General features: G+C 42.8%; 1 protein-coding gene across 3 annotated transcripts in view; it reads right to left on the reverse strand.

Annotated features, from left to right (window-relative positions):
- Positions 1-13,723, reverse strand: part of ANKIB1 (ankyrin repeat and IBR domain containing 1) — an 89,721-nt gene that overhangs the window by 52,952 nt on the left and 23,046 nt on the right. For all 3 annotated transcript variants that reach the window (XM_074150260.1, XM_074150259.1, XM_074150261.1), the window contains exon 2: positions 5,892-6,160. In XM_074150260.1, coding sequence (XP_074006361.1) covers positions 5,892-6,079 — 188 coding nt within the window. In that variant the 5' untranslated portion in view covers positions 6,080-6,160. The remainder of the gene's footprint in view (positions 1-5,891; positions 6,161-13,723) is intronic.

A 13,723-nucleotide genomic window follows, 5' to 3' on the forward strand; every position in this document is an offset into this window, starting at 1 on the left:
TGGCATTCCTGAACTAGAGCTGCTACCAACCAAGGCAAACTCCTCTGAACGTTAGTGCTGAATAGAAGCACCACCAGCAGACGTCTAGAGACCGTGGCAGAAAATCACCGAGTAAATCAAACTCCAGTTGTTCCTGTGGTATTTACAATATAGTCCAATAAAGAAAACTTGAAATGTTTAGTTCTTTGCTTCTGAAACAGAAAGTAATCTTCTCATGTTTTCTGGAGAGATTTCAGGGCATATATTTTCTCCTGTACCTTTCTATTTCTAGCCAGAGGCCCCGGACTGTTGGGGCTGGCAAAGAGGACAGTCCTTGTGGGGCAAGGCCCTGGCGGCTCCATGTCCCCAGGTGGAGGCTGGGCTGCATTCCCCACAGACACACACACACGGACGTACACATGGACATGCACACACACAGCCACGCAGGCAATACACACGTGCACGGTGGTCCATGCCGGCGTACACAGACAGAAACACTCAGCGCACGGCCACAACCAACACCGGCAGCCTCGCTCCATTCCCCTCTCTGGGCAAGCAGGATGAAAGTCCGCTAGTGGGAAAAATATGCATATGAACAATGTTGATCCCTTCAGTAACTGGCCTTGGGTGCTGTTTATCCCGTAACTGGCACTGGATGACCTGGACCTTCCAGCTATCTCGCACACACACATACTGCAGATCCCCCGTAACTGGCCCTAGACACCACCAGTACCTGCCCCCTGGAACGTTCCTCTTATCTCCAGTTGCCTCAGACAGGCCTTCTGCCTGACCTGTGGACTTAAGGCTGATTCCAAACATGGCTCCCAGGCCACTTATCCTCGCTGGCTAGTCCAGCTAGATATTCACTAGCCATTATATATATGTACTGACAGGCACGCACACTGGTCTCTCCAGCTGCTGGCATCCCAGGCCCTGGGACCCCTCTGTCATGAGGTCCCTACCTCAGTTGCTGGTACTCAGACCTCCATACACAAACGTGCACATAGCAGAGTCCTGTCACCCAGGAAAATAATTAGAAACAGAGTTTAATGAGAAGATAGGACAGACTCCTGTGATCAGGGATTGTCAGACACACATCATGGTCCGACAAGCCACCCATTTCCATGTCACCAGATCCTTTTAGCCCCTGCTCTGTTGTCCCAAGCGTGTTCCTCCTCAAACCACCTTGATCCCTGCTCTGGGTTGATCTTCACTGGCTGCCAGGTGCTCATCCAGCCACTCTCTCACTCCCCCTCCTCAACAGGACAGGGGGAGAAAATAGGACAAAAAACCTTGTGTGCTTGAGATAAGGACAAGGAGACGGCTTGCCAACTACTGTCACAGGCAAACCAGACTCAACTCGGGGAAATTAATTTAATTTATTGCCGATTAATAACAGAGCAGGATAGTGAGAAATAAAAACAAAATTGCAAATGCTTTTCCCCCATTCCCCTTTCAGCCCAGGCTCAGCTGCACTCCTGGGTATTCTAGACCCTTCCTCACTGAGCAGCGGTGGATGGGGAATGGAGGTTGTGGTCTCTTCATCATTTCTGCTGCTCCTGCCGCTGTTCCCCTGCTCCAGCTTGAGGTCCCACCCACGGGATACAGACCTTCCAGAACTGCTCCAACATGGGTCTTTCCCACGGGCTGCAGTTCTTCAAGAACTGCTCCAGCATGGGTCCTCTCCACAGGGTACAGTCCTTCAGGCACAGCCTGCTTCAGCGTGGGTCCCCCACCGGGTCACAAGTCCTGCCTGAAATCCTGCTCCTCTGTGGGCTCCTCTTCACAGGCCACAGCTCCTGCCAGGAGCTTCCTCCAGCATGTGCTCTCCATGGGGTGCAGCTCTGGCGTGGGGTCCTCCAAGGGCCACAGTGTGGATATCTGCTCCACTATGGACCTCCAAGGGCTGCAGGGGGACAGCCTGCCTCACCATGGTCTTCACCACAGGCTGCAGGGGAGTCTCTGCTCCGCTCCTCCCCTCCTTCTTCTCTGGCCTTAGTGCCCGCAGGCCTGTCTCTCTCACATTTTTTTCACTCCTCTCTCACAGCTTCTGTACAGCGTTTTTTACCCTTTCTTAAATATGTTATTACAGAGATGCCACCAGCATCACTGATAGACTCAGTTTTGGCGAGCGGTGGGGCTCTTTTGGAGCTTGCTGGAGGCAGCTGTGTCTGGCATGGGGCAGCCTTGATGTCTTCTCACACAGAAGCCACCCCTACAGACCCTTGCTACCAAAACCCTGCCAAATAAACCCAGTATAATCCCCTTTTGTAGACTCCTCCTGACAGGTGTCACAGCCGGGACATGGGATGGACAACTCTCTTGTGAGAGTCCTGGAGCAGAAGGCTCCTCCCTCTGAAGAGCTTACTGGGATCCCCCTGCCACTCTGCCCCTGGGGATCACAGAATCATAGACTAGTTTGGGTTGGAAGGGACCTTTAGAAGTCATCCAGTCCAATTGCGCTGCACTGAGCAGGGACACCTTCCACTACACCAGGTTGCTGAGGGCCTTGTCCAACCTGACCTTGAACGTTTCCAGGGATGGGCCATCTACCACCTCTCTGGACAACCTGGGCCAGTGTTTCACAACACTCATAGTAAAAAATTTCTTCCTTATATCTAGTCTAAACCTATCTTGTTTTAGGTTAAAGCCATTACCCCTTGTCCTATCACAACAGGCCCTGCTAAAAAGTTTGTCCCTGTCTTTCCTGTAGCCCCCTTTAACCACTGAAAGGCCACAATAAGGCCTCCCCAGAGCCTTCTCTTCTCCAGGCTGAACCCCCCCAACTCTCTCAGCCTGTCCTCCCAGCATCTCCGTAGCCTCCTCTGGACCCAACAGGTCCATGTCTGTCCTGTGCTGTGGGATGAGCCCTCCATCACACAGCCTCACCCAAACTCTAGCTCTATAACCCCGCTACCTGGAGAGGGAAAAGGAGACAGGGGTCAGTCTCGGGGAACTGGTCAGTGCTGTGTAATCATTTCTGGCAACTTCAAGCAGTGTTTTGAAAATTCTTGTTTGTGCTAATTAGCTGTGACCAGCAATTTTTGGTTTTTAAACATTAAACGCTCTGTTAAAACAAACTGATCTGTCAGGTAAACATTATTTAGGGCTGCAGACCAAACAAAAGTTATATATTAATGGAATGTCTATTTTCCATTTTTACTTTCAACATTTGTAATATACCAAAGCTTTCCATGATACAAATGAAAAATTATCGTAGAAACAATCCTAGTATTTTAACAGACTCTTGCTGAATCTTGCAAAGAGGAAAAAAACTAATAGCAAATTTTCAAATTTGTGCAGCTCAATTATATACTAAATCCAGTTTCTGGGTTGTAAATGCCGGATGAAAGAAAGGCACAGCAGCCGGATAACTCAAGACACCTGCTGTAAAACAACTCTGCGGTTCAAAACCCTTGAGAAAGTTTTGTCGGCTCATGTTTCTGCCAGCAAGTTCACGCTGGGCTGTACAAAGTTTGTCCAGGTGAAGAGTTTTGCTTCATGGCCTTTTCACCTCTTCTCCAGTTTCTCCTTTCTTCACTGCCAAGATAGCTACCCCAGGATGTCCCTGCTCCCTTCCTGAGCTTCCACCGTGTCTGTGGGCAGCCATCACCAGCCACACATCTGCTGGGAGGGAGCGTGTCCCTCTGCCTCAGTGTCTGCTAACAGCATTGCCAGATAGGCTATTTTGAAACATCCCAGAATATCTCTCTCAATGTATTCTGTGATGCAAAAGGTGTACTGACAACGGCATCACACTTCTCTATTTTGAGAAAATTTCACCCAGTAAATCGTAACACACGTCAGTTCATATCCACCTACAATAATACAAGTATCAGCCTATAAAGAAAAATTGAATGATATGGTACCCATATAAGTAACTTCTAGATTTTGAACTACAAGTTAGTGTAGCTACAGAGTCTCAAATATTTTAAATGTTTAATGAAGAGATAAATACAAAATATTATAGTATTACGGACATCTCATAATTGTAAATTTCTCTCAAAATACAAGCAGATTAAAAGTAATTTATTTTTGGCTACTGTACTTCAGTAAATCGAAGCTGTCTTTTTTTAATATTGAATTTATTTAATCTCTGCCACATCCAAGACTTTCTGTATCAAAAGGAAAAGGCTTAACTGGAAATCACTTGTGTCCTTTCTATTACCAACTTAGCAATCAGGCACACTGTAAGCCTGATATTTATTCACTCTTACTACTTTGCTTAGATAAAAAAGGCTACATTTGTGTGCAGCGTTCTGAACAAAGCCCTTAGAAAGACAGCAGAAAAGTAAATACTAAAAAACCTCAGCAAATTATTCCTAGCAACAGCAACAATTCTAACAGTCCAGGTTTTCAGAGGCGGACTCTAGCAAATAATAGCACCTTCACAACGTTTCCTGGCAAAGAATGGTTGCAAATCTAGGACTCAAACTAGGAGAAAGAATTATTATTTTGATCATTTGTTTGCAATGTGTGCAAAGTAAAACTGAGTTGTCCTGTGAGACTTATGTCCTAAAGATCCCATGCAGGTAATAGTAAAACGTCAGTCCTAAATTACCTTTTTTTTTTTTTTTTAAACACAAAGCAATTATTTGAGATCTTATCATAACGGTGCAATATGAATTAATTAATGGACTGCTCAAGTCAGTAATTATAGCTCCATTTCTTTCCATACCTGCACACAATTTAATGTGTCCTTGTTTTTTCAATAAGGCTATTATTTTCTTAAGAGAAATAACCTGAGAATTTCAGAGAAAAAAAATCACACAGAAAATGTAAATAAAAACTGGATGCTATTTTAAATTAAGTTTTGTTAAATTTTTCCAATAATTCAAGAATCAGGAATGGGGTAAAGTTTGGGCATGTTAAGAAACAAACAAACAAAAAGATTCAGTGATGAAATGAAAACCAGTAAAAATAGAAATATTGAATACATGGAGGAGAAGAGAAAAATATTTAGCAAAAATAAGATAAATTAGAAGTTATAAAGCATAAAAACCTGTTAGGTTAATCTAAAACACTGGGGAAAAATTTATGGTGGGAAGCCAGATAGCTAGTAAAGTTACAGCATGTGAGGGACAAAACAAACCTTATTAATACCCCAGATCCATCAGTAGATACACACAGAGATGAAAATAATATTAACAATAACACAATTCAGAATATATTTCCATTCTGTTTCCTAATACAAGGAAGAGGATATTTACAAAATTCTCTGTAACTTACTACCCACTGAAGAAGAGGTTTAGCAATGTCACTCAGTACTAGCTGTATGAAATACTGGACCAGAACAGCTTGTACCTGCCACGTCTGGATATGGATAAGATGTTAATCTTTAATTGATCTTAGAGCACTGACAAAACCACAGAAGAACAGAAGTAGCTAACACTAGGGATTACCCTACACATTGACTGTGGCAACAATAAACTTACTCATTATCAAGATATTGATGTTCACTGTTATTACCCAAAATGAAAAATAAAAGCTGCCTGGATAACACAAGAATAAATTATATTGTGCCATCTGGAAGTGGATACAATCAGTATGGTATCTATTAGCTACAGCTTTACAAACAGCTGATTTTAAGACAGGAAAACACATCAAGAATAGTGGAACAGTCACTATTTTCAAAGAAACGTGGTATGGGAGTCTTCAGGAATCAAACTAAAGCTGTCCAAGATTAATGTTACAAGGAAGGAACAAAGATACTAAAAATAAAATCAAAACCCGTTATACCAGTCTGTGGTTATAGACTAATTTGCATGTTTTCTATTACTACTTGAACATGTTACGAATTCTGTACCTGCAACACACACACACAGACGTATGGTGTATATAACCTGACTGATGCTCTTGCGTTTCTTTTGGTCACTTACTGACACCCAAACAAAACTTCAAATCGTACTCACCCCAGAATACGGTTCATCCCATGCCGAGCAGCGTAATGGAGCGGGGTGTTGTGCTGGTATGTTTCTCCGTAAGAAGTATTTGGGTCAAGAGTTTCTTTCAGCTGAGGGTTGCTCTCATAGATTTGGCAGGCCAGGTTTTCATCTCCATTTATAAGAGCTTTGCGGAATTTGGTGGTTGTGTTTCCCATGTTGCTATCCTAGCTATCAATGGCACTTTTTCCTTTGCCCTTCATCCACTTGTTGTATGGTTCCGTCACATGCTTCACAGCCTAAAAGGTCAGACAATATTTCAGTTATTCCGTAAAACACTCCTTCCTAGATGAATTCACCCAGAGCCACAGCACCGTAAGCAGGTGTATGAAGAAGCACATAGGGCCTGTAAACTCAGCTCATTAATTGCTGAAGTCATTCTAGGCAAATACACATAAATTCCCAATTCTTCACAGGTTATTTCCCTGATAAATTGTGCCACCTCCCTGTGCAAATATCTTCACTACCTATACTCTTTGAACATATGGAAAAGAAAAAATTGGCCTATATCCACCTGTATTAGAAGGCAGGGATGAACACTGAATTTCCATGAATGGGAAGTGAACTAGAAATTAGAAGTGATATCAAAACAAAAAGAACCAAAGCAAAATTCTTAAACAATGATGTAAAATTCTTCAAAAGCATGCAAGAAAGCAGACATCAGTTTAACTTTCACTCAAAGAAGAGCATGTAAAAATGTGCTTGAAGCACCTGTGCTTGTGTAGGTGGGTGTAAACAGCACCCTTCTGTGCCAGCACACGAAGGCACGTGAACACAGGAACTACCATGGCCCCACCTCAACAGTTCTGCCGAGCAGACTATTTAAACACCTAACCCCATTTTTAAAATGACACTTAGCGAACGGGTCCATACTATGCCAGACATTACACCAGCACAAACACCTTACAGATACTTTCCAGCTGCTCTGCTCCCCAGCCCCTCACCTTTACCTGATGGAGGGGACCAGCAGATGGCATAAAGGCAGGGTAGACAGAGCATCTCTGCTCATGGGATGGTCAAGAGAAGTTTATCAGGCTGTGCAGTTGGGAAGAGCACACGTTGGTTTATGTCAGAGGGACAGAGAGGGGACTGGCACCCGGATGCAGCTGGTAGCACAGTGAGCCTTCTAGAAGGTCTCTTTTGTGTATGAGTCATCCCATCCAGACTGCTCCATGCCAGACTTGTCACCCACAAAGCACACGCTGGGATCCAAATATGCCAGGCACAGCAGGTTAGGAAACAGATGTATTATGTTGGGCACATATAATCAGGCACGAGCTGCTTCATGCCCAGTACCTTACATTCAGCTTGTTGGGACTATCTCAAAACTTCTATTTCTACATTGGCTTTCCAGCACAGTTACTGGTGCCCGGATGGCTTTCCAGACAGAAGAAATAGAGGAATCCAAGGGGTCTAGAGCTGCAGAAAATCCAAGAGAATCAGGATGTGGATGCAATTCATGTGAAAAGGATTTGGGGAAACACGGGGAAGAGCTGCAACGAGATACTTTTATTTCCCCAGAGTAGTCCTCTTGTGAGCTGCTTTCAGGTATTGGTGTGTCACGGTGCAGCCCAACTGTACTACAGCTTTGCTCAGGTCCCATTCTGCAGGCAGTCCCACCAGCGGGAGTCTCACAGTCTCCTCCCCACAGCTCCTCCGAGAGGTCCGTTTGTGAAGAGGAAGGAAAAGACCACTTTGATCTGAATCCCACCAGTGCTGTCAGGGATGTTCGAGAAGGAGAGCTGTGGCCATGGTGGCCTCCCTTTCACTCCATTTTCCCACAAAACTTCAAAGAGGCAACTCTGATTTTGGGGTAGTTGTGTCCTACCTTGTGATGCTGCTGTGTGACACTGCTCAGCCAGCTGACACCACGCTGAACATGCTGCCTGTGTCCCCCTGTGACCAGAGGTACCTAACGAGCAACTGCATTAAGCACCCCAAAGTTTTTCATAGTAATAATGAAGTAGGCACTCATCTAAAAGCTAGTGCACAGCCTTCACATCTTTAGCTATATACACGAACCAAAGACCAGATTTGTCAATCACATTAAGGATTCTGCAGCATTTTGTATCTTTCCATCATCTCTACATTTTAAAATATAAACATGCAGATACTATGCCGATATAATACTTACATTCTTCAAGAAAGTCACTGCATTGTTCACTTTACCATGCCATAGCTCTCAGCGCTGTAGAGGTTAATGGGTTTTCAGATGCAGAAACAGCTGCATTACTCTAAATATTGGATAGTTTCAGGCTTTAATGAAAGACTGTACAAAACCAAGAAAAACTCTACACTCTTTTCAATCAACCAGTACTTCATATTACAACCAATAGTTCATATTACCTTCAACAGCTGGGATCTCAAAAATAACTGGAAAGAATGATTTTCACTAAAGTTTGTTAATGAGATTAGTTCATGGTATTATATTATCTGTCAATCCCTATCCGCCACCAATAGCTCTTGAGCCTATAAACTAAATTAGACAAAAACAAGTGCCCGGAAGATATCATGTTCCTAGAATCCTCACGAAAATCAACAATGAAGATGCCACTACTGCGCTAGCACAAAACCTTCTTCCATCATTTGACATTAGGAGGTAACAGCAGCAATTGCCATGCACTTATTTCTGGAAATTAGCACATGGATACCTGATGTCAGCTGCAGAACATGCTGCCTCTTGCCCCAGACTGGAACATTAAACAAACCTGGGTAGGGAAGAGAGAGGGTGCTGGGAGTGTGAGGAGACAGGATGGTGCCCTCAGGCAGTCCCGGAGGAAGCTGGGACAGGGTGGTACTGCCCTTTAAGAGGAGATCTGAATGGATTTAGGCAGGGATCTGGAAATGCATGGAAGAACGGTGGGGGTCTGTGTAGGGTGGCTCTACAGAAGTAAAAAGCTCAAGTTATTGCGGTGCAGAAAAAGCAAAAATTGTAAATTCCATTAATTCTATTGCACACCAAACAAATTTTATTTATTTTTGTGGAGTATCGATATATTAGACAGTAGCACAGTCTTCAACAACTAATAATATAAAAGATGTTGGCACATTGCTTGAACTATTATGTACATTATCATAACATCTGGGTATTTTAGGAATACGCAGCATGTACTCCGTAAGTCACTGAACCAAACGGTGACATCTGCTTCCACAGAGAAAGCTTACGGAGTATGTGCACAATAAAGGGTTATAGAAGTTACAGACATGATACAGAAAGGTGAATGAAATAAAAAGAGTAAAATATTTGTCTGCATAACATGATCACTCTCCAAATGAAAAGATTCTCAGTGAAAGGAAAGGGAAAATTTGTAGAAGGATTGTGAAACAGAGCAGTGATGTGGCTTTGAATAGACACAAGAGAAACGCCCTGCAAAACCAAGAATCAGCATAGAGGTATCAAACATTTAGCAAATGGCTAATCTAACTATAATCATCACATTATCAAAATAAAATGAAAGCTGATAGAATGGGGATAGTCTATGAAAGCCCTTCAGGTGAAGGCAAACATTATATTTAATGTGATAGCAAGAAACCAACCTCTGGAAGAATGCAAGGAGAGAAGTGACAGGGTCAAAACTAACTCAGAAAACAATTCCCTACTTAAAATGCATGATACCATAAACTGTACTAATGCCTTTCACCTTCATACAGTATACACGAGGTCTTTCATCTTTAACACTGTGACAGACATTAGCCTTTTATGCCTTGGAAATCTGTAGTTTTCTGAATTAGCCACTAAACATTCCAGCAGAAGCACAGAAAGACAGGGAGAAGCTGCCCCTGTACCCTGGCTGGAACAGTTGGCTCCCGGCGTGTTTGGAAGCCCAGAAGAAACCCAGATGTGACAGCTGCTGCCCCTCTCAAGCTGCCGTGGTTCATGAGGGCCCTGCTGTAAAATATTCAAGGTCTGCCCATTTGCAGTCTTCAGTTCATCTTTCAGCAAACAGACCAACCACATCCGCCACCAAAGAAGCCTCTACTACAACTGAAGGAGAAAAAGGACAAAATATGAGATGATGCAACAAACTTCTGGATCTGAAAATGGCTGAAATGGGCCCAGTCTGCCTTCTTTTTGTGTTGTTTTTTTCCATTAAGAGCTTCCAACCCGTTCCGTGTTCTCAGAGGACAGCAAGCTAACAAGGCCAATGCTGGAACTGGGCAGTGATTCAGAGAAAGGAAACTTGGGTTGCTCTTTTCACCTCTCATTTTATGTTTTTGAAGATAAAGGGCATGTAATACATGTGTTTCCTCCTAAAAGGGGAGAATTGGGTGGTAAGGAAGGGGTGTGAAGGGTCCAGCCAGTCCACAGCCTCAGGGACCTAGAGAGCTGGCCTGGGCTGAACACAGGGGCTGCTACAGCAGTTCCAGCAGCCCCCAGGCTAGCGTGGGCAGTGCCCGGGGCCAATGCCACTGGTCTTTCTTTGCTGTTTTGTATAAACACAGCATCTAAAATCCTTAGGCTATTTTTTTAATGTGCCATATTACAAAAACATCACCGTGGAACAAAAGTGACAACATGAAAATGAAAATTTTCAAGTATTTTATCTTAAGAAAATGAGACTTGAAAAGAATCTTCCAGGACAAAGAGAAGATACTTGTTTGGTAGGCAGACGTATTCACTGAATTTTCAGGTTCTGTGACAACAGAAGAGCTATACCGTAGACTCTACCATAACCTCATAACATTTATCATAACCATAAATATCATAACCTTTTACACCAAGAATAAAGGAAAAACTAAATGCAATGTTTGCTAATTATATGCCATATTATTTCAGAATTCCAAGTATCAATGATCTCATTCAAAATCAGCAACTGTATTTACCACCCTGCTATTGCCAAATAAAAGTTCCAGCTTAAACAAAAAAACCCAAAATACCGTTTACACAACCCACCTTAAAGTCTAAGGAAAGATTATAAACTCAGTCAGGGGCATCACACTTCTCTGCTTTGGCAATGAACAGTAAAACTTCTGTGGGCTAATTAGCAACACTGCTAAAAGCAACACTTTGATATCATAGCAGTGTAAATATTTAACAAAGAGACAGCCACTCTCACAGGAGCCTGAAGACCCAGTACAAAAGGAAAAAAAAGGTGGGTACAGAAAGACAGGGGTACAGCAAGTTAACAATGAGATTTTGAGAGCAGTTGTACCAGCTGCCCAACTCCTATTGATTTTTCCCCGGACATCATCACAGAAGTGAGTCTGAAGAAGGACAGTTGTAATGGCTTAACAGGATTGTGGGAGTTCCTCCTTTGAAGTACTGCCACAGTGCTTGCCAGAAATTCATAATGAATGATAAAATACTGTACAAGTGGCATCAGCTAAGTATTTTTGAAACATCCTACTTCTGACACTCACTTAGGAACCAGGCATTGAGCACACAAGTCTTTCATGACTCTCAATTTACATCTGAATTGCTTTAATACTGCAGCAGTTTCTCACTGAATGTGGCACTAGCGTGTGACCGCTGGGCAGCCGGGCGCATCTGGGGGTGAAGAGAAGGAAGGAGACAGACACGCTGGGCTACACCACACTGCTTAGGAAATCTATCGCAACCAGTAAAAAAATACTCAGGTTTTACTAAGAAAAGAAAATGCTAACTATTTCTTGCACCAAAAAATCTATTATTAACATAATGAGAAAAGACCAGCAATGACTCTAATCATGATTTGCAACCATTATTTTACATGCAACACCGTGTAATTCCACAGTTTAACCCTAAAAAGTTTGAATACAATTTGGAGTTTAAAAAAAGTGTACTTCTTATTTGACAAAAGTACTTTTGCATGTAAACTATAAGAACATTATTGTAGAATAGCCAAATAAGCCAAGATCAAAGTAGTAAGGCTTTACATAGCCCCTCATAATTAAATTTTAATATTATTAAAATAAAATACATTCTTGACTAAAATTAGTGTACGTTACATAGTTTCTACACCCTTGGAAAGACAAGTGGTAATGAACCACTTACACAAAAAGGATAAAGAGAAAAGAGATCAAAACTACTTGTTTTTCAAAAGCACCTGGCTTTTGCTGAAAGTATAAAATACTATATTGCATTCTAAAAGCATCTTCTGTTTCAAGCACAGTTAGCTCAAAAGGAAACTATTTTATTTGCTTTGGATACTGCAGTTAAACAGCTCATTTTTAAAAGCTGAGTTTCTAAAATATTTACTGCAGAGTCTGTCCTGCATTATAGATCATGATTTATTGCAGAAGAGAGCCCTGAGCAGCTCTGTGGCTCAGGAGGAAGCCCGGTGACCTGGTGCAGGTGGGAGGCCTGCCACGCCGGGATGTCGGTGATATTAATCCTCATTGCGGGGAGGGACTAACACAAATGAAGCAAATCAAAAGTTATGTCCAAGAACCCTCCGGATACCGAGCCCTCTCCCAAACACGGCAGAAAAAGCCCTGGTGAGTGCTCCTCCCCGTCCCTTGCGCCCCCCCCTCCCCAGGTAAGGAGTTACCACCCTGACAAAAAACCGCTGGCTTTGCCAAGAGCACAGCACCCACACCGGCACATTCAAACCTGCACACCGACTTTACGTATGGCTCCCAGAGATGTCTATAATTAAGGTGTAGCAGAAAAAGTTAGGCTAAAGCTAATTTTTGCATGGTAACAGTAAAGATTTAAGATTTGCCAAATTTTAATGAATGGGCACAAATTGCTCTTGCTGGATACCTACATCTGGAGGAACATTTCTGTGAAGTTCTAAGTAACAAATACACTAGCAAAGCTTGGGAATTGAGCTATGGAAAAGTGGTGGTGGAGAGGTTTGTTTGGTTTTGGGTTTTTTGGGGTTTTTTTGTTTTTTTCACACTGAAATATTCTGTATGTGCCAGAAGTACTTAAGTCATCAACAGGAAATAATTAAAGCATCTCTGCCACTTCAAACCTCTGTGAATGGAGCTTAACATTATCAAATTCAGTGTTACATTTTACACATCAAAGTACAGACCAAAAAAAACCATTGCTAGGCCAACATCTCACCCCGTGTGGAATGGTGACCAACATAACATTCTCAGTGTTTTAAATACTAAGGTTGAAAAGTGGCAATAACGTTGAGAGTTGACTTGAATAAAACATAGTGTAGGGTAGTGAGACAATTGGTTATTTCCTCATTCGCACGTCTGTGGGACAGAGAGTCTAGCAACTCTTGTTACAGTCTCTTTATGCCAGTACATATACCCACAAGCAGAAGCCTTGAAGTTATTGCTCGACTCAAGAGATCTGAGACTTCGGTTTACTGACTCAGGCACCAGGACTTTCATCCAGGTGGAGTATTTTCTTTCACAACTCCAGTTTGTGCAGAAGAAGGGATTTTAAGCATGGCGTTGGTTTTCTTTCCACTTACACACTTACAAGGACACAACAGGGGCAGCTGCAACAGAGACTAGCAGCAGTTATCATTTTAAGGAAAAATTCCACATAGATGTAGCTGCAGTGATGGGCACATTAATTTTGACAGTGTTGTCTACAGTACTTGGATTCATCATCTAAGTGAGAGGTGGTAAATCCACGGTAGGGGAGGCACATGCACACGTGGCAGGAGAGACCAGACGCCGTGCAGCCAAACCCAGGCTCCACTGAGATGTTAGATGAAGAGAGCATCCCTGCAGATCATCAGGGGAGAAAATACAGTGGCACAAGTTAAAAGTATAAAGTATCTGCTAGTGTAATAGCGACACTACCATCCTAAGACCTCCTCTATGTAGATCAGAAGGCGAAGAAGCACAAAAAGCAACGTTTGACGTTTTATGAGATTAAGTCAAGCTAAAGACAGACATACTTGATAGTT

The sequence above is a fragment of the Numenius arquata genome, chromosome 7 (genome assembly GCF_964106895.1).
Source record: "Numenius arquata chromosome 7, bNumArq3.hap1.1, whole genome shotgun sequence".
In the NCBI taxonomy this organism is placed as follows: Eukaryota; Metazoa; Chordata; class Aves; order Charadriiformes; family Scolopacidae; genus Numenius; species Numenius arquata.